Below are 26655 nucleotides of genomic sequence, written 5' to 3'. Positions count from 1 at the left end.
ACAAGCTATTTAAATTGAAAGTAAAGTTTCAAACAAACTTCCATAGGAATAAAGTGAGAGAAGCAAGTAAATTGAGCACTAAAATAAATACCTTGTGATCTTGCTTATAACCAAAGAAACAGGAAAATGCATGTTCTCTGGATAGATCACTGCAGAGCAATTTCCAAGGGAAATTCACAAAATACTAAGCTGGCTCTTGCAGTTTGAATGCAATGACATGATGAGTTTCTTGTAAACGTATGCCAAAAAACCTAATCCAAACTGGAAAGAAGAGAGGAAAGCTCCTATGAGACAGTTTTTATAAAAGCTTCATTCAGGGCCTCCACCCTCATGTACTGTACCAGCCACCTTAGCTTTTCCACTCTGCCTGGTCCAAGAAAGGACCGACTAATATATTAAAAATGTTGGCTTTAAAATCTTTGGGAATGGACAGTGACAGCAATATATGTTTTAATAATCAGACACAGATTATCAGATGACCTTTTAGTCAAAATGAGGTACAGAGATTTAGGTCTAACACACTACAAAATGAGTAAACTAAGTAAAATGGAAGGGAAAAAAATATGAAAAAGATTTCAAATTGCTCGGTCCCTCCAAGAATCAGGCACTTTCTAGTGGAAAAGTGTAGTCAAGTTATTAAAACATAACATTGGGTATCTGGAGATACAGATTATACCCTGTTCCCAGTCCAGTAAATAGAAGGTTTTGACACTTAAAACTAGGATTTCAAGCAAAAGCACTTCTCATTCCAGCTGTACAATCAACTTCCTTGGGAAAGGCATTTAAGCCCTCAAAACTTCAGCATTCCCATTTCTAAAACAAATCTAGCCCACTTCTTACACCACAAGCACATTGGGAACCATAATTAATTTTTCATAAAAATACTGTAAGCTACAACTTTCTACGTATATTCATCATTTTAAAAAAATATTTCTTTAACTAACCCCCCTGCTCTCTAAGTACCATTCACGTGCAGCGCATGTTTTTTCCTCAGTTATGACTTACAGCAAGGACCCACCACTACAAGTGGAGAATATGCCTGTACTTACATCCCAGTTAAAAATAAGATCATGAATGCTAGTATTACTTATCTACTCTTCCAGAAAATGAGTGGCGATCTCCCTGCACCTGATGGTGTATTTATAATGAAACACAGTCAATATATGCACCCAAAATTCTGGGAATGGATTTTGTGTGTCTGACTTGCTTTCTCTCTCTCCTTCCTTATCCCCAACACCAGGACTCAGCTTCCTTAGGCTTTTTCCATCTGCTGATGCTTTCATCTCCCACTCACCTACTGTCACAACTCCACGTATTGAATGGCAGCAGCTAATAAAACTATGCTCATGGCTTTATGACTTTCCATAAAACTACTCCATTCTGAGCCTTTTTTTTTGCCTTACTTCTGCTGTGGCTCTGTGTACACTCAGTGTACTGAAGAACAAGCCTCCCTTGTGATTGCATGAAATAGCATTTAACAGCTTCGCAAAACTGATATTATTTCTAAAATGGGTATTTCGTTTCTCAAACATGCTGAAATTCATTAAAGTATTTTGTGCCATCTGTTTCCTCTTTGTAAATAAATAACTCTTTCCATCATGGCAACCACTATGACAAACTACTAATATTTATGAGGATGTAGCAACACTCACAGGAACAGAAAAAGTGACATATATGTGAACAGCAAAGAGAATCCATTTCAGCTTAAGGTGAACTTGGAAGCAGTCCCCAGTGCCAGAATGAAGATGATATCCTTACATGTTACTCGGGAACACTGAGGTATAACTCTTACATAAAAGGATGTCTGTATTCCCCTATGCAGCAAAGACCCCCATGGGATTTCAGCCCACTTCGAGTCAGACCCACCATGTCTTGAATGAGTTCAAACAGTTGTTCAACGACATCTTCATGAGATCGGCCACTCTGCCAGCACAGCTGGCTTTCCGGTGAGGTTGGCTGGCTTTAAGTGGAAACTGTCAGTACCTGCCAAATGGTGGCCAGACACCAGAGCAGACTTAACTAATTAGTGGAAAACCCCATCCGATGGCTGGATGCGATTTCTCTGTGTGTGTATGTGTGAGCTCCACCTGCATGCTACCACATCTGAAGGCTGTGGTGGTACCCATACAGGCAGCCTGTCCTCCCAGGTGAGCCAAAAGGGAGTCAGTCTCCTCCTTGCTGGGCCAGCAGAAGCCGTTTCAAGTTTCCCACAGCTGAAAGTCGCTGTGTGCATGTTTTACGTAAGGGCCTGTAGGAGCCAGAGCGGCTCGCTCGCTGCCCACCAGTGAGCTGTGAAAACAGGTGATTAGTTCCAGATGTTGCTTCAGCGCCTTTCCTTCTGCGGAGAGTGTGCAGAAGTCACCTCTTTCGGTTTCATGGGAGTCCCCAGAAATGGGAAACACATCAAAAGTCAGTGTGGCTTTGTTATCCCTCCCTCAACATCAGACAGGCCGCAGCAGCAACTTAGCGTCTGTGGAAATACTCCTCCATGAGCTGAAGGGAACTGTGTTACACTTGCTATGGACCTTATAGCTGATTCATGACGGACCTTACAGCAAGAACCAGGAGCTCATATTAAGTTCCCATCCGTTGTCACAGCATGCCCAATAGTTGCAGCAAGTTTGCCAACCCCGTGACAGTCCCATTCACACTCTAACAGGAACCTTGCTTTGGACAGGTAAGAGAAGCGCCTTGTGACAGAAACCAGAGGAACAGGATAGCTGCTTCAAAACTCACTGTATTTGATCTGCCTGTTCAAGCCTCCAAACTTTCTCCCTAAGGTTGTGACCAACTGCACCAAACCAGTCTTTCAAACTTCTTATAAGTTTGTTTCCCTTAAAAAGCTCGCTACAGGAAAGCCATTTTTGTCACCACTTCTGAATTATAATAAAAGCAGATCATGTAGCTGCATCTAATAATTTACAGTACAACATTCACTTGTAAATTCAAAACATTTGCTTCTTAGCATACCGTGATCACAATCAGTATATAATCTTGGTAGAACTTGCCATCTACATTTTGCATAGTCAGGGGTGGGGGGAATCCAGCTTTAATTGTTTATGAAAAAAATGGGGCGATAGAGAAGCTGAGCCTGCACTTTTCAGACATATCAGAAAATACAATTTCTTAGAGCCTGAAAACATTCCAGTATAAAACATTTTGGACTCATGGAAAGGTAATTGTGCAAATATACAGGCCCTGTGTAAACATTAAAGTATTTACAAGGTCCTCCAAGGATTTCAATCAAACAGATTGCTGGCTCGTCTTCGCTATCCTTGTCATTATATTCTTCTGTGTTTGTGCTTCTATTGTACATACTTGGTTATGAGAACTGCAGTAACTACCAATACATTTTGAAGTGCAGTAGGTCAGCAGTGAGCTATTACTCAGCCTCCAGCCTTTTCTATCAAAGGAGGGTGCTGCTGGCCGGGTCTCCCCAAGCCCACCTCTTGGCCAGCTCCACACTTGCTCCTCATCCATTGCTCTGTGTAAGCCTGCAGCTCCTAACCTTGAGGGCACAGCGCTAGCTCCAGCTCTCATGCTGGACATTTTAGGAAAGGGAATGGCTAAGGGTAGGAAAGGTTTATTTTAGGGTGGAGGAAGGGTTATATCTGCTGGTATTTATGGTAGCATGGGAAGAGTAATTTGTTTTATTTGTTCAGACTCTGCTCTAAAAATAAACAGTAATGCAACCAGAATCTTGGGCATCTTTATCTGGCTCTACTAATCTAAATAAATATAGTCATTTTGATTCATGCAGTACCTTTAGGTAGTAGCTTCATTAAATAGTCAAAGTTAGAGCAGATCAAAAATCATCTTCTAGAGTTCACAAGAAATTTTGCCTTTTACATAAGGCCTTTTGTTTAAGAATTTGACAATACTTGGCAAAGACAACAGACGCTGAAAGCCACAAGAGGTATATAGGCACTATTTTTCCTTCTGTAAATTAGAAGATTGAAAAATAAATTGGTTTGGCCAAAGTAACATAAGGAAATGGGGCAGACTCTAAAAGAGAACAGTCACTCCTCCTTCGTCTCCTGCTTCTCTCCATATAGCCTTCCTCTCCTGTCTCATCTGAATATTCATATTAATACGATTACACTGTTTGCATGTGACTTTTTCAAAATAGAAGTTATTCAAATTTGGACAGTGAAATCTCTTCATGCTAAATTTGAAATTTTGGGTGAAATTTAACAGTAAAAAAAATCTGACAAAACAGTGTCTCCAGTCACTGAAGATTAAGCCTGAAAAGGCCCATTAGGTCATTTTTGTAGATCACTCAGTGTCACTGAGTCTCGTTTTTCCCCAAAATCCTGTAAAGAGAGATAATCAGATCTCCTGGAAACTACAAAGCTAAGTAGCCTTGTTTACTACCACCTGTCATAGAGCAAAAAAATGCATCAATAATGTAAGTATTGGGGTTAATATACAGCAGTAACTCTGCCCAGCTGGAAGTTCACCTTCCGTTCATGTTCAGATTAAGACAACCTTCTTCACACAGATTCATGTGCACCAAGTCTTCACCTTTTTTTTTAGGAGCAGTTCTGGATAATTTGGAGCCAAGCACAGCCTGAAGGCTTGAGCACAGTGAAGCAAGCTAGTATCAGCCTCTTGCCAGTTTGAAAGGATTGCAAAAGGAGACAGGCTAGACTTTCCTACAGAGATCTGCGGTGCAGGGGCAGGGGGGAGCAATAAGTCCTTTGACCCATCCCACATGGGCACCACCAACCCCACGTTGAAAACAAAGCAAGGCCGTGCTGCTGTTGTTCCACACACATAAAGTGACATCTGGCTCTGCCACAGTATTTTTGTCAGGGGATCAATACTGCCATTTATGGCTCGTACAGTTGCTTCTCAGGTAATGGGATCACACTAAACTCAAAACCCAGCACGGGAGAGTAGGCAAAAAAAAGGGGTCTAAAAATGGTTCTTTGCCACGTTTGCTTAAGCCTGACAGAGAGGCAACTTAAAGCCCAAATGTAATTTTAATAAATCTCACCCACATCTCAACACCTTCCCTCCATCTTTTCTGTAGCAGCCAGGGTTCTCCCCAGACAAAGGGTGGCCTTGTTACAGCCCCTCCCTTTTTCCTTTGTGCAGCCAGAACAGGATCCAGCTTCCATCGCAAACACTCTACAAAAGATGGGCTGGATGCCCTCTGATGCGAAAACATTGCCAAGTCCACCCCCTAATGATGCCTCTCAGGATGAAAGTGCCAAGCAGCCATGAAACACACCGGCTTCTCAAAGAGGCGAGACAGGATGTACCACGTGCATCTCCATGAGTCGTCTTTGAATGAACACTTGTGTCAGCAAAATGGGTAAGGAATCTTTTAGTGTAGTAGTTGCTAGTCTAGGCCCAAACCTAAAGCACCCCCCTCCTCCCCAAAGTCCGGTGATTTTCAAAATCCAAAGCCCTCATCTAAAAAGTTCGATAATTACCCCAAATTTTATAACAGGCCAAACCGGGACCTTGGATCCCAAATAACCCTCAAACTTGGGTTGGCTCAAATTCTGGATCCAATGTCTGTGGTATGGGCTAAGGCAAAACTAGAAGGGAGACAGAAAAAAATCAGCCTTGCCCCATGGATCTTTAATATAGGGCCACCTCTGATAGACTTTAAAAAAATATAATGAGACCACTATAATATATATTCCAGCCAAAATTGTTGGCTCCCAAAACCAGCTTTATATGGTATGCAATACAGAAACACCCAGGAGACGCTATAAGAACTTTGACAAGGCTAATATTAAGCTAGAACAAAACAGAACTACTGGCACCAGCTCCACTCAGCTCTTAAGTAAACTTGTCCCATTAAAAAGTAGCCTCTAAGATATTTTCTCTCTGAAGTGTATAGTAGCTTATAAAAAGCAGGAAGGGATGCCAAGTCATAGATGTGTTCAAGTACTCCTTACCCTCATTAAAGAACATTCCCTGGCAGCCAGCAGCTTTGAGTGTTCCAGTGAACCAGATTTTATAAGGGGGGTGTTTACAGTGGTGTGCGATGTAGCTGGAAATCATGGTGCGCCGTAGCAGCCCTGTACTAGATACAGCTGTGTTTGGAGCCTTATCACCAGGGCACAGAATACAACCGGCAGTGTGATCAATGAGGTTCCAAAAAAATAATGAGTATTAAGAAAACAAATCTTAAGCCTCTCTGCTCCATAGGAAGAAAGGCATCCAGAGATGCCAGTGCCTAAATACGGATTAGGTAGTGAAATACCACTGAGGATCTAGGTCTCACTTCCACCAGTTTCATATATAACAGTATTTACAGAGTTGTCTTCATAGTGAGCATGTATATAATTTAGCTTTCTCATGTACCCACTGATTTCCGCAGCAGTTAGAAGTTAAATTCTTTTGTGGATCTGGACCTTAATGCCACCCCCCATCTTGTTAATATAAAGGCTATTTTCTCTTCTCAGTTCAGTATCTAACACATCTTCTGCCTGGGGATGTTATCCAGCCCTGTAAGAGGAATCAACAAATGATTGAATACAGAAGGTCTTTTCATCCTTAACACTGATGAAGAACTGGGAAAGAGAAGATCTGCACTTTCTCTCTAACAGTATAAGTGCTGAGGACCTAAAAACATGTGTTCTCTTGAGTTTCTCATTTTTCCTACCTGCACCAACCAGGCACTGTTTTCCAAAGCCTTTTCAGCTTCAGTTGGAGAAGGATCCCAATTTATGTGGCATTTCTATGGCATTTAAGCAAGCTGTTATCCAAATTTTTCACTCTGCATACACAAATACAATTTATCACCTGTTTATAAACACATGCTAGCTACTAGTTCCTACACAGCAGACCCCTGTCCGTGTTATGATTTGGGGAATCCAGCAATGCACAGTTTATACATTTTGTGATCTTACAGAATAATTAATATTGAACAAAGAGGATGTAGAACCTGCCACACATGTAACTGTGTCATCTACACTTTCCCAGAGCAGCAATAACATGGTTGCAAACCCTGAGCCAAGCTGACACAACCAGAGAAAGAGGATAGCCTGCACAAAATTACATCTGGGTGTAGGCATCTGAAGATAAAAATACTCCTAAAATGTAGCAAATAAGTGGAACTTAAAAACAGCAGAGCCTCACATACTCTGGGTCATCACTCTGAGATAAAAGAAAGACTAGAAAAGCAGATAGGCAGGCTCCCACAGCATCTTGTTAGTTGCAGTACCAGTCAGAAAGAAAACAAATGAGAAATCTTGGTCTGCAGGGAAAACACATGGAAAGAAAAGTCACGGCCAGGCACCTTTCTGTAGAATTTTGACTCAAGTTTCAAGGATGCTCAGAAGCAATGAGGAAACAGAGATAAGGAAACATGTACAGGGACTGATTTTTTTTAACTGTCTTGTCTTAATCTGTGTATTTTTCATGGTAGGTAAAGTAATGGGATCTTGGTTTTGGAATTCTTACAAAGACTGCATGTTAGGCTTCATGTTTTGTTTCAGTTATTACTTTTTTTACTTTAGGAGGCAGATTATAAATCCAGAGTTCCCTTGAGTCAATATTCAGGGTTTGGGATGCCAAAGGTATAAGACAGATCTAGGGATCAGTTCAGATCCTGGAGGTCTAAGGTGGCTGAATGGTGAACCTTCATTTGTTTGAGGAGATAACAAGGTAACAGAGCATACAAGAAGTATGTTGGAGAGACCAAGAAATAGGCCACTGCCATAGAATCATAGAAGCATAGAATGGTTTGGGTTGGAAGGAACCTTTGACAATCATCTAGTTCCACCCCCCCGCTGCCACAGGTAGGGACATCTTTCACTACACCAGGTTGCTCAAAGCCCCATCCAACCTGGCCTGGAACACTTCCAGGGATGGGGCATCCACAACTTCTCTGGGCAACCTGTTCCAGTGCCTCACCACCCTTATCATGATAAATGTCTTCCTTATGTCCAATCTAAACCTATCCTCTTTTAGTTTAAAACTGTTGCCCCTTGACCTATCACTACATGTCCTTGTAAAAAGTCCCTCTCCAGCTTTCTTGTAGGCCCCCTTTAGGTACTGGAAGGCTGCTATAAGGTGTCCCTGGAGCCTTCTCTTCTCCAGGCTGTTCAACCCAAACTCTCTCAGCCTGTCTTCACAGGAGACATGGTGTTCCAGCCCTCTGATCATTTTTGTGGCCCTCCTCTGGATCTGCTATAAAAGGTCCGTGTCTGTCTTGTACTGAGGACCACAGAGCTGGATGCAGTACTCCAGGTGGGGTCTCATGAGAGCAGAGTAAATAGAGAGAATCACCTTCCTTGACCTGCTGGCCATACTTCTTTTCCTGCAGCCCAGGATACAATTGGCTTTCTGGGCTGCAATTACACATTGCCAGCTCATACCTAATTTTTCATCTACCAATATCTCCAAGTCCCCAGGACTGCTCTCAATCCATTCATTACCCTGTCTGTACTGATACTGGTGATTGCCCCAACGCAGGTGCAGGACTTTGTTGAACTTCACAAGGTTCACAATGGCCCACGCCTCAAGCCTCTCAAGGTCCCTCTGGATGGCATCCTTTCCCTCAAGTGTATCAACTGCACTATTCAGCTTTGTGTCATCTGCAAACTTGCTGAGGGTACAGTCCCACTGTATGTCATTAATAAAGATATTGTACAGTATCTGTCTCAATACGGACTTCTGAGAGACACCACTTGTTACTGATCTCCATTTGGACATTGAGCCGTTGACTGCAACTCTTCGGATGCGGCCACTCAGGTAATTCCTTACCCATCAAATATGCCATCCATCAAACCCATGTCTCTCCAATTTAGCTAAAAGGATTTTGTATGGGACTGTATCAAAGGCCTTACAGAAGTCCAAGTAGATGACATCCATAGGTCTTCCCTTGTCCACTGATGCAGTCACTTTATCGTAGAAGGCCACTAGATTAGTCAGGCATGATTTGCCTTTTGTGAAGCCACATTGACTGTCTTGAATCACCTCTCTGTCTTCCAAATGCCTTGACATAGCTTCCAGCAGGATCTGTTCCATGATCTCACCAGGCACAAAGGTGAGGCTGACTGGTTGGTAGTTCCTGGGGTCCTCCTTTTTATCCTTTTTAAAAATGAGTGTGATGTTTCCCCTTTTCCAGTCACTGAGGACTTCACCTGACTGCCAAGGCTTTTCAAATATGACGGAGACCAGCTTAGCAACTACATTTGCCAGTTCAGATGTGTATCAGCCTATTCAGACTATGTCTAAGAGGATATACACTAAAACTTGGCAGCCTGTAAAGTGTCTAGCTATAAAATCTTTACCAAGTTGTGATACTATGCATTTTGCTTCAGAGTATCATTATACTCTGTGACCAAGTTATCCAGAGACTTTCTTTAATGTTCCTGGAGAGGAAAGGGAAAAGAGTGGGAGGGAAATTAAATTTTATATCTATATATATGTATATATATTTGTACTTCAAGTGAATAGGACCTCACTCTGAACGAGGAGAGCAGCTATAATTCTTTCCATGGACTTGTCATCTAACTGGAATACCATGGGAAACTTTATGACTTCTTCCCCTCTGTTTTATCTGCCATGGTACATATAGAAGTCATCCATAATGTCACAGATTGTTTTTATTTCCTCCTACCACATTGCTGGCTCTTTTTCCTCTCATGTCAAATACAGTTAGATTATACCCAGCATTCACTGTGCCTGCTAAAAAATTTCAGATATGGCTACATTTGGAAGAAAGTTATAAAGTGTGGAGAGAATGAGTCACCAATATCTTATTCTTCTAAAAGGTCATTTGAAGCTAAGAGATTGTCCACTAGACCTCAATACTGGGAGAAATGACAGCTAAAGTGTCCTGCATATAGCTTTGGTTTTGGATATGGACTACCCAAATATGCCTTAAGAAAAACAATAAGTCTTTCTATGGTAAATAAATGAATTCATTTTTCCTTCCATTTCTTCACTACATTACCTAATTCATCCCTAGAGAATATCTTAAAGAGTCAGCATTTCTGCTAATTATTTTACAGAAGACAATAGTACAGAGTTCTCACTAGCTACAGATAAATGTAGACCCGGCACCCCCATTTAGGAGAGAAAATGGTTCTTACTACTTTTTATAAATGCCCATGAACAGAGTGAAGTTTTGGATACTGGTCCACACACTGAAAGATACACAGGACAGGTTGGATTAACATAAGTTAAAAAATAAAAAACGTAACTTTTTCCCAAGCTATTCATTTAGTCTAGTCAGTGGAGGCACTTCCAGAAGACAATTCATCCTACCTGCCTTAAAGTTCTATCCTTGGATGGCAGAAATTGCTGCCTGACAATGTACATCTTACAGTACCAAACACACAGGAAGCTCAGAAATAGCATCCAGAGGTCGGGTAAGGCAAACTCCACCATAAGGAACTCTACATACCCTCTTGTTGTTCCTCCACTCTATGGCATCTGCTCACAAGAAAGAGAGTCACAACTGTCTGTGAGAACCTCTACTAGGTTATCCATTGGACCAATTGGACCACTAATAAACAGCATCTAACTGGGCATTATAGAGCACTTACTGCTCTCAGAACTCTGGTGACAGTGGTAATTCAGATCCTACCATAAACTTGGAGAGAAAGGGAGTCTCTTTTGTTCTATTTGTACAGCACATCACACTGTGGGGATGTTGTTCAGGATCAGGGTCTCCTTTTACTCTTTTGTGCCTCCAAGTTCCAGGTCTCAGAGAACCCACACAGTCTCCGTGTAGAACGTGACACAAAAAACTTACAGATCGGCAACATGAGAGACCTCACCATTTTCTCCTGTGACGAACAAAAGGTTCCACATCCAAGTAGGGAATGCATTTCAGCTTCAGGAGGGAACTGTACAGGGATGCGTTGAACAAGTCACCAACCATCTTGGCCACCATGACAGCTAGCATTATCAATAGCAAGGACTGGACATCATTTGTGATCTCTACCTAAGGAGAAAACAGAACATTTCCATTTATTTCATAGATCTGGAGACGATGGCAATGGTTGCACAGGACTACCTACTTCTTTCACGAGGGAATGGGAAGCAATTCAGTCTGCTAAAAGTGGAAAGGCACTCCCCCTCTTTTCCCAGGGATAGGCAATCAATCAAAACTTCCACCAGAGAGTCTTGGCTGATGCAGTGACAGCTCCCCCTCCCGTTCCTATCAGCTTGAAGCACTGCACTTACATTAAAACTCACATCTGATTCCCATATTTCAGGTGGCTTGTGATAATTTTGAAGTATCAGAGGAGAGCAAGTAGAGATGGAATAGCCAGATTGCTTAAAATAGCTTGGCATTGTGACAAATATTAAAAAATGCAAACAAATCCAAATATTTTTTCTTGCTTGCTGAGCTCAGGAGATGTAAAATTGTTTTCCTATACTGCTGTTTCCTGACAGAACAAGTTTCTTGTACAAACATTGTCTTGAAGGATGCCAGAAAAGGGAACAAGAAGCTTTCAGCAGAAGTCCAGCTCAGGAGATCAAGCAGCAGGAACATCACACAGTTACCATGCTGAACAACATTCGGCAGTACAAGGCATGGTGCAGGCATCCCTGTCCCCATGATCACAAAACTATGAACGTGGCACTGCAGCGCTGGTTATAGAGAAACATATGCACAAATTTCGGTATCTCCCCTAAAACATCTTTCCTAAGTATACTTGCACTTTCTTCCTATGTAGTGAGGGTATAGTCAGATGAGTGGCCAAAGTATGTAGCATGTTTTAATACTTTATCCCCCTTCAGCTATTTGTTTTTACCTCCGTGGTTGGACACAGCCCCTGTAACAGTACTGTTAGCTCACTGCAGCACAAAGGTAGACTGAGTTCACTTGACCTACTACTGTAAACGCCTAACAGCTGTGGTGGCAGTGATTTAACAAAGCACACCAATACAACTGCCTTTGAATAAAGGATTCACAGTGAAGAGTAATGTGAATGCACTTAATACTCTTTATGCCCAGCTCACAAATTTTTCATGGTGAAAATGACTGCACAGAAATATTCTCTTTATGCTACCTTAATAAGACTTTTTTAGCAAAAACTGCTGTCTCCTTTCACTTCCCACTATTTCCACTACCATTGCATCCTATTAAAAAGGGATATTCATTAGCAATTATCCTGGGATTAAATATGCAAACTTTCCTCATAACACTAAGAGGCTTTTGCCCAGAAACTTCTCTCCAATTCAGACAAAGTGAATGGCAGCACATTGCTATTTAATAGACCTCATTAGCTAGAGATTGTTAAGTATGCCAAGAATCTACATTCAAAGAATGCCAATAAACACATTTCTGCCTGATAAGTGGTAGCAAATTTATCCAGGCTTATACTTTCACCCTCCTTCTGTCTCTGTTCTGGGTTTGGAAAGATAACATCCAGGATGATTTACAGTATATCCCAACAAGGGACTCATATGGCATGGTCAGCCATGTACAACAGGGTCATGCAACTGTCCTTTCTGCTTGGACATAGCCAGGGATTTCTAATAACACCACAGCATTCTTTGAATGTCTCTTTAAACCTAGTATTCAACTGTTTTATTTAAAAACACCAGGAACATGTCAGTTGAAAGGAAAACAGCAACTGTGGGATTTTAAGAATTGCTCAATCATATCTGCTGCAACTCATTCACACAGATGGAGACTCCTTTATTGTGGATTCCTTTTAAGGTTTTTTTTTTAAAGTATCTTGCTATGGGGAACTCTTCTGGAACAAAACCAGCATTAAAAATTAATATAAAAACACTCTAAAAAGCTATAAAAGCACTAAAACTCTAAATCTAAAAACTCTTGAAACTCAAACTCTAGAAAACACTCTCCAGTGATTGCTCTAACCTGTACAGAATATCTCTGGAACAGCAAGAACCAGCAAGAACCAGAGCCTGGCTTTCCAGGCTCTCCTCCTTGTTTTTCATCTCATTTTATTCCTTCCTCCTACCCTCCCATCCTCCAGCGGGAACACTCAAGCTGGCCTGGCCCAGGCCCTCATCCTTCGTTGTCACAAACATTCAGCAGTGTTTTACATCTGCTATTGAGAAACTCTGAGGCTTGTGCTGATTTTCCCCAGCCCTGCAGCCCTCCTGAGTGCTGGGATCTGGGGTGGGGGGTGGCTCCTCTCTACAACAGCGCATTGAACGCTCGGAGCAAGTGTCTCTGGGTTCAGCGTCGGACTTCACTTCCTCCAAGAGTTAACGCCTGATGAGCAGAAATGCTGTCTATCTTTGGCAGGCTAGTATGGCTGAGGTCATTAAAGAAAGACATGTTAAAAGCATTTTGAGCAATATCTTTTGTAAGTAAGTAAATTTAAACTTTGGCCAAAATAGAGCTGATAGAGTTGTCCTGAACCCTCACTACAGATGGAAACTGGAGAGGCAATATTTGTGATATGAAATTTTCTTGGAAATAGGCAATACTAGAGCAAAAACATAAAGCAAATCTGCAGATGACTATAGAAATCAATGATATATTTGACACATGAGCATGAAAAGCAGATAAAATAATTTATAAAATTCCAAGAAAATTTTGCATGAAAATTTAACCCATTATGTGACCTTAAGATAAGGTGCAGCTGTATACTAATTATAGATCAAGTTATTTATGAAGCCCAGCCTAAAGCACAAGTTTTATTAAAAAATTGACTTGATTTCACATCCAAGTATTTGGAGAGCTAGAGAAAACCTTAATTCCTTCTTATTGGGGGTTCTTGAGTTGTGGGAGAACATTTATTAGCTATAAAGGCATATCAAATGCAAGAATAAACTCCAGAGATCAAATAAGAAATGCTGGGGAAGGGAATTGCAACAAAGAAAGATTCACACACAAAAGATGCAGTCACTCATATAAGAAGTACACTGCTCTTAGTGCCAAAGAAAAAGGAAGAATACATCAAAACCTGCCCAAACCCTGTAGCTAAAATCTAAGTCCATTAATGACAAGGATGATGGCCACACAGAAGCAAAGTTCTCCTTAGGGTATTGTGATAAAAATCCAGGAAGCACAAATTAATCCAAGAACTGTGATAGATTCAAGTCATCTTATATAAACATATGGACACACACAAACCTACACACACACATGTATGCGCTCTTCGTAAGGCTAATATTCCCTGTTTAGAGAAGGGCCATCTGTTCCCTGCTGAGAGAGACAAAGTGCAGAGCCTTGGGACTTGGCTGCATGAGGAAGTTAGCGCTCGGTGAGCTTGGGTGTGAAATTACTGCGTATTAGCTACTCTGCACTAACTGCCCATTTGGGTACCCTTGGTGCTTGGGAAGTGAAAAACAACATACTTCACCTTCAAAAAGGAACTCGCCTAACTGGCGCAAAAGCACTCTTAAAGCTAACCTGCACAAAAGCACTCTTGGTAGGTCCTAGAAGCATCCACCCAGGGAATTAGTGCCAAGTAACTAGCAGGCTGTAAATTCACACCGGAGCTCCCAGCATACTAATCCTCCCAGCAGACAGGCCCCTGTAAGCCCAGAACAGCAGCCAAGCAAGCCCAGCCACAGCCCAGCACCATTGGGAGCCCATGTGGTCCAGGCCTGGAAGGTTATGCAGCTGCTCCTCTAAAAATACCTATGTGCTCAAACCAGTTCCTAAAGAATTTAAGAAAGGAACAAATTATACAGAGTGTTACAGAGGGAGAGATAAAATAAAGGTGACAAAAGCAGAGAAAGGAAGGGGGGAAGTTGGGGGCAGCCACCAAACGCCTACAACTCTTCAGCCATTAAACGTGATGTTTCATTTATTGATATTCATTCCAAGCCTGCATTTTAGGGGCTGCTCTTTAGGATGCAATTTACTCTCTGTGCATATTGCCAGATTTTTTTTTTCCTTTTGATCCTACGGGTGCAGCAGGCTGTGCCAAAAATGTCTTTGCCTAGGGCACCCGTCTATGCAAAGCCAGCAGCACTAATAGGCGCTGGAAGCACTCGGCGCTGACACTTCATACATCAGCAGCCTAGTAAATTGCACTTATTTTTTTTCAATATTCTCTCTATATACAAAATCTTGAAAAATGTCATTTACACACACACGCACACAGACCACAATTAATTTATTAGCACAGTTATTCAAACCTCTTTAAATATCTTCTTTGTCACCGGAGGCACTTTTCAACAACCCCCACGGTCCTGAGTTTCTCAGGCCTCCACATCATTACAATCTATTAGGCACCTTCATGTTAGCTCTGTTTTATTATATAACACATAATTATGCATTTCATTAACAGCATCACCAGGCACGGTACATCAAAGGGAGAAAGGCAGCTGCCCAGGAAATTCAAAAAGATGCAGTTTACTTAAAGCTCACTTTTAAAAACCCTCCCCCACTTTTCAATCAAATTGTGGTTAACATGTTTCAAAGGTTTTACTCCAGCTCAGAGAACAGAATCCAAACAACCTCATTAGATGCAAGGCTGCTGATACAGTGAATGTTCCCTGAACCCTTGTTATTTCCAATAATGTAAAAGAAAAGATCATCAGCCAGCTAAATAGTGCAAATGAATTTTCTTTCTTTTACTGAAAATCCACTTAGCAAGAGAGCTTTCTTGCTACTTGCAGCCTACAATGACAAATGCAGAAGAAAGAGCCTATTAAAAAAAGAAAAAAAAATAAACCAAACTTATTTTGTAGTCAAATTCATTTTTCAAGATTTGTTCAAATAGAAGGGCTGTCTGGCAAACCGAAAAAAAACCAAAAGACAAAATCTCCTTCCTTCCCATGATATAAAGACCATCATCCTTGGTAGAAGCAAACTCTCCAAAAGAAATATTTTTGTCATTCTTCACAAGGTTACACGCATTTAACTGAACTGAAGGGCCTGGAATTTGGAAAATATTTGGGAAAAAACAAGCAGCTACTGGACAAAGGTACAAGACAATATGTCTGAGAGCGTGTTTAAAAAGCGGGTGGATGGCAAGGGACATGAAGTCTTGGTACTACCAGCCCAATCCAATAGTTTTGGAGTTTAGGCTGCAGCTGGCACAAAGCACCGGCTCTGGGCACAGTTTCCCAGTCTCCATGCCACCAGATTTTGTGAAAGAATACACACTCCCCCAGGAAAGCACGTTTCATTTCTCTCACATACAAACAGAACTTCCCTCATTTGAAATTTTTGCTACTATTGATTAAAGACACCAAGAAAAAATTGTTCACGGTCAACAGAACATTTCCAAAGGGTGGAGGGCTTGTAGTCAGCAGAAAACTTTTGATTATTTTTTTCTCCGAGCAAATGCCAACAAGGTCGCAAGCTGATCGCTTGACGTAAAGAAGAGAAGGAGAGAACAATTCCCTATTCGCAGCAGTAAAAGAGCTGTTCATGCAGTTTTCTTGAGAATAGGAGTTTATGGAGATAACGTCTCCCAGGATGCAGTTATTTGTATTGTCACAGCATTTCATAAACACTGGAGATCCGCATTTCAATTTCTTTAATCTCTGGATTATGATCTGCTGGCCTTTAGCTACCTGGGCATTGAACATTTGAGTCACTTTACTTCCCACTTAATAATGTCCTGACAAACTATGAATTGACATGCCATTATCATGGTCCACTATGATCATCTGGGATTATGCCAAAAGAGGAACCTTCTTCACTTATTGATCCAGCTGAATACTCCCTCCCTGAACTTCCATTAATCTCTGCCTTTAAAACTAAGTGGAAAATATTCCTTTTCTGTGCACGTCACCTTTAAAGAAATCCTTTAAAGTCCTAGGACTACATCCATTAACTTAATTCACTTTACTGTATCTCCTTATCACTCATCACCATCACTGCTGGAATTTTTTGGAAAACTGGGATGCTGTAATACAGTAAACATAAATCTCCTAAAAAGACACGATTGTCATGCTAGCCCTGAAAAGTTATGCATTCAAGTTCCCTCACACTGCTGAAAATGATTATTTTTCGCAGCCTCAGGCACACGAAGCCGTGCATCACACTCTACAAAGGGCGGCACACCCCGCGTAGGTTCACTGTGAGGACGTCCTGCCAAACCCCAGTGCCAGGAGGATTGCACAATTAGTGGGATTCTTCCTCTTCCAGAGCTCAACCCCATTAACTATTCCAGGCCATTACAAGGAGTAGGCAGCCTCTAGCACCCTAGAGCTTAATTACTGCCAAGACAGAGCACAAAAAAATATCTTAGCAGAGGGCACATACTTTTTCTCTTTAAGCAAAGTAGTTCTAATTAATCACGCTCGTGCACTGCTTCTTAATTTACCTTAATTTGTAATGTTCAGTGAGATCTCATCCCAGTTTTCTCTCATGTGAATTTAAATATTTGGGTGTTTTTCTGAAGCCAACCAGCATTTTGTTGATGATTTCCTTGTTAAAAGAGAGAACAATTTTTTCTAATTCCAAGACCTAGTACAGCAGCAGGAGATTGCTAAAGAGAATGTAGAAATACCCAGCACAGCTAAGTAATCCCTGGAAACATATCAAAATCTTTTGAGACTCAGTCCTTGGGAACTTGGATGCAAGATGCTATGCAAATGTTTGATTTCTTGTTTCAGTCCCTCAAGGCCTATAAATACACCTGTTTTGACAGGTTGTGGCAATGGATGCAAGTGATACTGGAAACAGCATAGGTGATAGCAGCAACTTTTGCCAAGATCCCCTGGAAAGATATCTATCAGTGAAATTTTTTTTGTAATCTGGCTCTTTATCTTACGCACATAACAGACACCAAACCCTGAAAGGAGGTTTCAAAGCTGCCCAAATCTGTGTCTCAGGAAGGTAATACTGGTGCATGTTGTGTCAAGTGAACCTTCTATTAATAAAAATAGCAGCATTGTGTATGTGCATTGCTGAATATGCCTAAACATTCAGCAGGCTCACGTATTAAATCTTTTCAAAACAAGCACTGTACTGTATAATAACCCAGCTAAACAACCTTATACTTTTTTAACCCGCAGCACTGCAAAATTCTTTAAATTATGATTCACGAGCATTTTTTTAAATAAGATAGACAACTGCAATGAATCTCTGTCTTATTAAAGCGATGCTAAAACCAATATCTCCAGAATGCCATGGTTCTTATGGCCCCAGCTCCTAAGGTCTAGAAAAGGCTGGAGAAGAAATAGCCCTGCTACTACAACAGCTGCAGACTGGACAGTGGATTTGCCGAGGCTATTTGATAGGTGCTCTGTGTCACAGGCTGCAAACTTCATTTCAGCTCTAACTTCAGTAGGAGATTAGACATTAAATATCAGAACAGAAAACTTACAAAAGCTTGTTGCTTTCAAAATGAGCACAGGTATTCATTCACTGAGCCTCCAGTTTCCTAAAGAAGTGCATTACGAAATCTGAGGTCCTGAAACTGTTCCCCGTCCCCTTCTCCATGAGAGTACAATTTCACTTATTTCATTTTCCAGACAAGCTACTGCCAAAAAACACATGGTGCTCTTCCCCTAGTTGGATCAAATTCAATAGAAAATAGTAGGACTTAATGTATTTAACAGTTTGCTGATTATGCATTGTTACTCCAATTATTTTGGGATTAACTTGAATAAGACTAGGATTGGTACAACACTACTCTACATCTCCCCTTCTTTCTAAAAAGGTGATATCACTTGCAATCATGTTCTGAAATAACAGTAAACATAACATTCAAATACACCGGGCTCCTCCTGACAGACAGTGTAAGCAGAGTGAATGCTTACCCTGTTAAGAATAACTGTAGGCTTGGAGATTTTGAAAAATTGTTTTGACTAGGGTTGAAACTCTTCATTAGAAAAAAAACAGGCAGCTTAGTAACAGAAAATTAGGCCCTGTCAAAACAACTTCTGTGAACCATCTCAGGTGTAATCAAAAACGGTAAGTGAGCCCTAAAGTATTTTAAGTGTGATGGGCTGATGCATTAAACAGCCTAGCACTGGGAAGAACCTGCCAAATGAGTTTCCAAATAATTAAGCACTTCCTCTGCCTGCTTTGAAGGAAACATTATGTGAAAAATCTTGAATACTACACATTTGTCCCAGCTTCTGCAAAAGATTTTCCTTTCCCCACCAAAATCAGGTGGAAAAATCAACCATGTGGCATTCTCTCCTGGGGAGTTAAAATGAAGACTGTGGCCATGCAGAGAGTCCTGACCAAAGCTAAATTCAGTATTGAGTAACCCTGCTGGAGCAACCGTACTGAACTATTTTTAAGCATCTAAGGAGACAAGAATTTGAACCTGACCGTTGAGTGGGCACATACTCCTTCCTGCCTTTTGTGGTAAGGACTCCATAGTACATGTCTTATTAAACAGCAGCACAAAAAATGCTCCCTGATCCAGAGCACGTACATGTGTACTCATTCTAAAGCAAGGGTCAAAATCTTCTGTCATCTACACCAATGTAGCACGACAGATGCTGACATGACCTGTCATGAGCCTCTCATACTCTCTCACACGGGAGTGGCTCTCCCAACAGGCAACTGTGTGCTCCGTATCATTTTGTCTCCAGAGCACTGGGCTGTGTCCACCCCAGGAGCTCAATGTCCAAAATTTCACGCCCTTCCATCTTGATCAAGTCAGAGAAAGGCACGATCAGAGGTCTCCCAAGCTCTGTGCTGCCAAAGTGCACCATGAGGATGTATTCATTTTTTACAGTCAGTTCTTTCCCTTGTCTTTGTTCCCTCCCAAGTATTGCATACACTCTGCTAAACAAGGAGGAGAAAGGGAAAAGTATGACTCAGGCCTTCCAGATAAATTCTCTTTTCTTTGAACAAGGGTCAGGCTGAGGAAGAGTGTGAGATGGGAGCAGTATAACCAGAGTAACCTGAGGTCAGTCTTCATGCTGTATGATCTAAAGCACCAGACAGCTCCACTCCAGCTATCTCCACAGCTGTGTAACTCCATCCTTCCTAAAGCCAGGCGCTGCTGTTTCACAAGTTGCACTAGCAACTGCAGAAGTCACCTGCTGCTGCATAACTCACCCGTGGACAACAACCTGGGTGGCCACTGCCAGTTTGGGGCGTTGTTCTGTTTTTTTGAGAGATGCAAGAAAGCAGCTCAGGTCTGGCTCTGCAAGCTTGCCTGAGACACAGCCATCAGGCACTCAAGAGTTTTTCTGTCATCGCTCTTTCATATTTCAAAATGAGAGGAGAGTCAGTGCTAGGACAGGTCCCGCTGGCTACCATCTATGCTCCTCTTTTCTGCAATGCTTCTACTTTTCCACATGCTTTCATGGCTTCCCCTCGGTGCCTGCCTCCAGTCTTGCCCACGACAGCAGCACACCTTTCACCAGAGTTCACCACCATGTGTGTCCTGGACCCAGTCTTATTCCTCTTCCAAAACACCAAGGAAAACATTGAGACTGCAACAACAGAACATGTTGTTCTACCCATCTTGAGCAGAAAGGAGGCCATACTCCTCCTTGGGGATTTGCCTCTCTCAGGACCTGCAGTTGGAGCCTCCTTCCCACCGACAGACGGTGTTCAGCCCAGCAGCTGCTGGGTTGTGCAACCACTTGCTCCTGTTTCAGCTGGGTCCAATACTCAAACGGGGATTTCTGGCCCCAAGCCCCCATTCATTAGAGAACCCGGCCACATGGGGTTTTTAATTCAAGATGATAATAAACGCCTCAGGCTGGAAAAAAAGAGATAGGCTTATTGTGGTAGCTTTTGTCCCAGAGATAAATCATTTTCTCAAAATTTGGAAAAAACACTATTGGCAACATTCTGAAGGTTTTAAAGTTAAAAATATAACAGAACTTAATGGTTTCAGATGCTTTTCGTGACAATGTAACTGAAAAATATCTTTAATTTGGAAACAAATTAAATTTGGCAAAGAACTAGTACATAAAACAGCCCAATTGCATTTTGTAATTTGAAAAAAATTAAAAACAGATAAGATACTGCAAATTAAAAATAACTTCTGCACATTAAATTCTCATGAACTTTCATTAAGGTTTGTATTACATGTCCCAAACGTACAATTGTATGTTGTAATACACGAGATGGCTTTATTTATAAAATACCTTTAAAGCTACTGAAAGCTAGAGCCAGAAAAATGACTATATAAAAATGTTATCTTCTCACATTACAACTTCATTTCCAATGTGTGTATTTAAAACAGAGATGCAGTCTCAATTTCAGTATTTCAGATGCACAACTGAACTTTCTGAAAGTTCAATGCCAATTGAATCCATGTACAATTCATTCATGTCTGTTTATTTTACTGATAACATCCTGGTGCCAAAGCTGAAACAGCTATATTAGAGATAAAGCTGGATTCTCTTCTAATTTGTGAATTACCTACAGACTAACCAACCGTCTCATAGTTGCAGTTCTTCTTTACAGATGATGAATGAATGAATCAGAGGGGACTTGTTCTGACTTTCTTGGGCCGGGTTCACAAGGCTACCATCCAGAAAGAAAAAGGGTTTTCTTTCATTTTTCCCTACAAGCATACATTTTTTATGGAACTTTGCAGTGACTTGACAAATTGTTTATCATCCCTATAGAGCAGTATTTTTTAGGTTAAAACCCAAACAGCTTTCATTTGGAATGCTATTTTGGTGTCTCTTGAGATTTTTAAAGTTGGATTCAGCTTGGCCTCTCAGATTAAACTACGTCTCCCACCATGCACCATGTATTGCCCGCTCCTTCCTTGAACATACCAAGAAAGTCTCTTCGGTGTTTCATGGGAAATTTTCATTTCTTACAGAAAAATGTTAGCATGGAACAACAAAGCTTATAGCAAGACATATTAAATATTTTTTCTTTATTTCTGTTTTTCATATGTTCAGCTTTTTGATGAAATGTCCAAGGTTTTTTTTTAAAACAAATCTGAAGGCCTCATTTTCATTCAAAAATGAAGTAGAAGGGAATTTTTTGAAATCATTCTAACCAGGGTGGTGCTGAAAAAACAAGCTATTGCAGACTTTCATGTTTATAGTCACTCCCACCACAAAGCTAGGCACTGAAGAACATCTTGCTGTATTTGACCATAAGTTCATATTGATCTCATTTGACCATAATATTTTTCATGTGAACAAGAAATTAATGTATTTCAAATCAGCTTGTTCTCCTGCTTGCTGGTACGCCAAAAGGGTACTCAGCACTCAGAGACGTTTTCTCCTCACACCTCAGCAAACTATGATCCTTATCAAGGAAAGGATTGCACTTTGGATGGCATTACAAACTTGGAGGGGAACTCCCTTCTCTTCAACTAGTCAGATGTTATACCACATTTTATGTGCTGAAAACAAGACTGGTTGCTTTTAAGACCAGAAGGACCGATTAAATCATTCAATTTGACATCTTGCAAAATATCCGGCTTCCTGTAGTTACTCATGCTCTAAGAAGTGCCCTGAAGAGCTGTCATGGACCGAAACCAATAGCCTCCATTTTCTGAAGCCCACAGCAGGACAGTGCCACAGCTCTTGAGCCCTGTCGCTTCGGGGTCAGCTGCTTCTCCGTTCGAGAAGAACATAAGGGCACCAGTACGCTGGAACGTGCCAGCATTCATTTTGTGCATTTAACAATTTACCAAAAAAAAGTAAGACAAACTAGATGGAAACTATGCATTTACAGAAATGCACCTGGGCTGTAGTTGGTGTTTTAAAGCCAGCTGTTTAAAGGGTATTGTTATTGTTCCCTTCTCTTACTAGAGCAAAACCCAAGAAGACCGCAAGTACATGAACAAGTCTCGCATAAGGCACAGTTTGCACTGAAGACCCTTTGCACCTCTAAGTCCTGCCAGCTCTGCAGGACCACCTCCTTGAGTAATAGCCAGCTCCCTTTGCAGGCTCTCCTCGTTCCCTACACAACAGTTCCAGGCACTCATAAACCAGAGGGCCACAAACCCCGGAGAACGGCCGTACAAGACATTTCATACCGTGAGCTGCTTCCATCCTTACTTTCCCGCTCAAGGAGCAGAAGGAAAGAGGGAAAAGCAGGAGGTCCAGGTGGCAGAAACAGCCCCCACCCAAATGGAGGTGGGTGCTGCCCAAGGCAAACGGACACTGCTTCGCGTGACGAGGAGCACAGGCACCGCCAGAGCCATCCTCCCTCCCTTTTCAGGGAGACCGTGCCCTGCCAGCAGCCAAGTAAAACAGCGATAGGTAACTGAGGGCAGCAGGAAGGCTGGAACTGAAAACTCAGGAAACGTTGTTCATGTTCTGACAGACGTGCAAAACATCACAGGAAAAGCAGTTCACCAGGCAACCCAACATTTCTACTAAAAAAACAGTCTATCTGCTTCTAAACTTTTTAAGATCTTGCCAAAAAAAAAAAGGGAAGAAAAGCAGCATGTAAGTTAATTACATGCCCACAAAAATCACTCAAAAGAGCACAGTATTAATAATTTGCAGAGGTGAGCCAGGGAAATTCACAGAAATGCTACAAGGTATAACCAGATACCAACCAAGACCCAAACACGGCTGCTGGCAATCCAGTCCATGGCTCTCCAGCACCACAGAGGAGGAAGCTGAAGTGGAAAATAACACAATCGAACTACTCCCAGCATGTTGAAAGGCACATCTATACAGACTTTTTCTGGCATACCATTAGACAACAATAAATCCCAGAATTTACACCCATTAACAATTACATTTAATCCAAGCATGATACATATCACAATTTTGTTGCCCAGTTCATGTACAGTTTATCCATCTTTGCCTGTAGAATAGAGCTGTCATCCATTAGATCAGGCCTCACTCAAGAGAAATTTGATATAAATCAATGAGAATTCCTGGCCCTCTGATGGTCTCTTTAGCAGCAACACAGACAAGCAATGCTGTGAGCAGCCGGGATTGTTTTCACTCTTTGGTCTTCAAGCACCAGTTATGCGATATTATCTGACACCTCCACTCAACAAGGAAAGACTCAGAATTTATATTTGGTTTAGCATTTTCAAAACCATTCTTCCTGGTTGCACCATCATTACTGCAAATGGTTCAAAACGCAGCATCTTGCAACCTACAACCACTGAGCAACACAGCGCTCTTGTGAAAAACTTGCACTGGATACCAGGCAGATTTTACATGTATTTTAGAAGTCTGGTGCTTATTCTTCTAACATCTTATATCACCATTCTGCTCTTCTTATAACTTCCTTCTAGTTAGTTGGATTGGGTGGCTGTCTGTGCTGTATTCTCACATCACATCTGTAATACAAGATGTGTCTGTCATATCTACAATAAGTGCCCAGAGCTGATGCTCTACTTAAATTTCTTGTGAAAGGACTTAACCTTCTTGAGAGTAGCTCTCTCAGAGGAAGGGAGAAGGGTAGCCACAGCATTTGCAACAATACATCCTGCCTATAATTTGAGGTAAGTATATTTTGCCTAAATTAGAAGTACTGAAGAAGGAGAGAGAGAGGAGAGGTTGGGGTTTAATTGCTACTACCTGCTGATACAGCTATTTTATTGCACTTATTCAAGATGACCTGTAACGCTGCTGTGAAGCATGTCAGAAGTATACACTACAACTGAGGTACCCAAATTATGCAAAAAATAAATGTTCATTTTCATTTCTTAATGGAATGTGTATAACACATATACCAAATTTCCTAACTACAGGACAGTGGTCACTCACAGCAGTGTAGTTTATTATATACAGTGCTCTGCCAGTGTGCCTGTCTTGATGTAGGCATCAGAGAGCAGAAAGCACAAACAAACCTCATCTCTGAGTCTTCAGTACTGTCTTAGGTATACGGCTTGTTATTTCTGCTGTATTGCAGACTCCGACAGACATCAACAAGCAACTTTTCATAATGCTCTGAACCCCATCGGATGGTCATTTTATTTCAGTACCAACATCATGCCCATAGGCACAAGCAATTCATTCACAGCAGCCACACCCGCCATTAGCAAGAGACTCAAGGACAAACCTTAGGCGATTTAAGCCCCTGCAGAGATTTCCCTTTGGTTTACATAACAACATTGCATTTCCCCTACCAAATCCTAAGGAATACTCTATTTTCTCCTTTAGTCTACATCTGTCAAAAGCCTGATATTTCAGTGTTTCACACTCAGAGGAGGGGTTTGAGTCTTAACCTTTTCGGAATTAATTGCATTCCCCATATCCATCAGAAGAGATTTCTTGGAGAAAAAAATTAGGCCAATAAACTGATATACTGCTTTAATTCTGTTTGAACAGAAGAGGCAAGGAAGGGGTGTCAGGACTACTTTCTGTCATGTGTAATAGAAAGACAGAAAACTCAGGGGACAAAGGATCCAAATTGGTGCAAATCAAGCTTCTCTCAGCTTGCAGACAGGGGCATGACCAGTACTGGACAAGAACACTAATCCTAGGCTAGCCCAGTGCCACCTTTCCTCTTTAACCCTTGCGAGGCAGTGTTATTGAGAAGTAAAAATACAAAAGGAACAATAAAAATACAGAATAACCCATAGACAAAACACACTGTAGGAAGATGTTATTCCTCTTCCCAAATCTAGAGCACCCTGAGGCCAGCAAGCTCAGGACACATGACATTTAAAAAGACGTGGGAGACAGAAGGCTGTGGGAAGGCAAGTCATAAGGCTGGTCCTTGTACTTGCCAAGGAAAATGTCACCACTTCTACCATTTGCCACAAAGAGCCGAGGATGAGGGTCAAGTGTCAGCATGGGGGGTAGGAAGAGGCAGCCAAGAAAGAAGAGGTAGGGAGATGCCTGTGGGGTCTGCCATGAGAAAAAAAAAAAAAAAAGAAAAGCATCTTACAAACCTGTTCACTGTAAGTCCCACATTCATAACTGTTTCCAAATGGAAGGCTGTGTGAAAGGCCAAAGCAAACATTCTCAATTCTTTTTGAACCCATCAGACAATATAGGAAAAATATGTGCATTTTATGGTTTGAGGGCACAACCTTTTAATTATGTTTTTGCATTGTCATGTCCAAGACCTTTTTTCTCCTCAAAAATTAATATTTCCTCAAGCAATGGAGCTATTTATCTTGGATGAACATGAATTGAAACACAATCTGTCTCTGCAGAGAGAGGCGCAGAAGAGTTATAACATGACACCTAGGGGAATTCAGAACACATTGCAATGCAATCCTCATTTTTCTAGTGCCTTTTCAACTGAGTTTCCTACAGTTCTCTTAACAGCTTCCAGCTATTGTTTTGCATATGCCGTAGATGCATGCTCACGGAGGCACTTGGGGAAAAAAAAAAAAAGAACAAGTGCAGGTAATGGCGAAGGCAGGGAGAAATTGAAGCAAATAAAATGTAGGCTTTTTCTCTCTACTGGAGCCAAATGAAACGCAGTTTTGTCATCCAAGACCAGCAAGTGTTCTGGCACATAATCACCTCTCATTTCCCTGCGATGAAGCACAGCCTCATGAGCACAAAGCTAAGAAAGATATCAATCAACTGCTTTTGCCACTAAGGACTTTATCTGCAGCAAGACTGTAAAGTAATGGTTTACAAATTACATTTAATGCAATGGTATTTAAAATGTATTGAGCCATTGCAAGAAAGTTCAGGTCTATTTTGGAAAAGACATACATTTAGGGGTAATTGGGGCTTTCAAAAAACTTACACCTAGTGTTCAGGCACCAACTTTCCCCCCTTCAAGTCTTACAGACTTAGTAGCTGGCCAACAAATCATACAGTAACTTCCAAAAGATGCATAATGGCAGTAATAGAAGCAAGAATACCAGAGTGCATTTGTACTTAATGGATAAGTAAGTGCTAAAGTACCAAGAGGACACTGAAGGAGGAGTTTTTCCTAATTATTATTTCACAAGAGAG

The 26655-nt window shown here is 41.3% G+C and overlaps 1 protein-coding gene across 1 annotated transcript in view; it reads right to left on the bottom strand.

Annotated features, from left to right (window-relative positions):
• LOC142029037 (chloride channel protein C-like) overlaps positions 1-26655 on the bottom strand; it is an 82194-nt gene that overhangs the window by 25881 nt on the left and 29658 nt on the right. Inside the window, exon 12 of the mRNA XM_075023266.1 lies at positions 10755-10921. Within this exon, the coding sequence (XP_074879367.1) occupies positions 10755-10921 (167 nt within the window). The remainder of the gene's footprint in view (positions 1-10754; positions 10922-26655) is intronic.

The sequence above is a fragment of the Buteo buteo genome, chromosome 3 (assembly GCF_964188355.1).
Source record: "Buteo buteo chromosome 3, bButBut1.hap1.1, whole genome shotgun sequence".
In the NCBI taxonomy this organism is placed as follows: Eukaryota; Metazoa; Chordata; class Aves; order Accipitriformes; family Accipitridae; genus Buteo; species Buteo buteo.
Note: the sequence above shows the minus strand (reverse complement) of the source record. Positions and strands in the feature narration are given on the sequence as shown.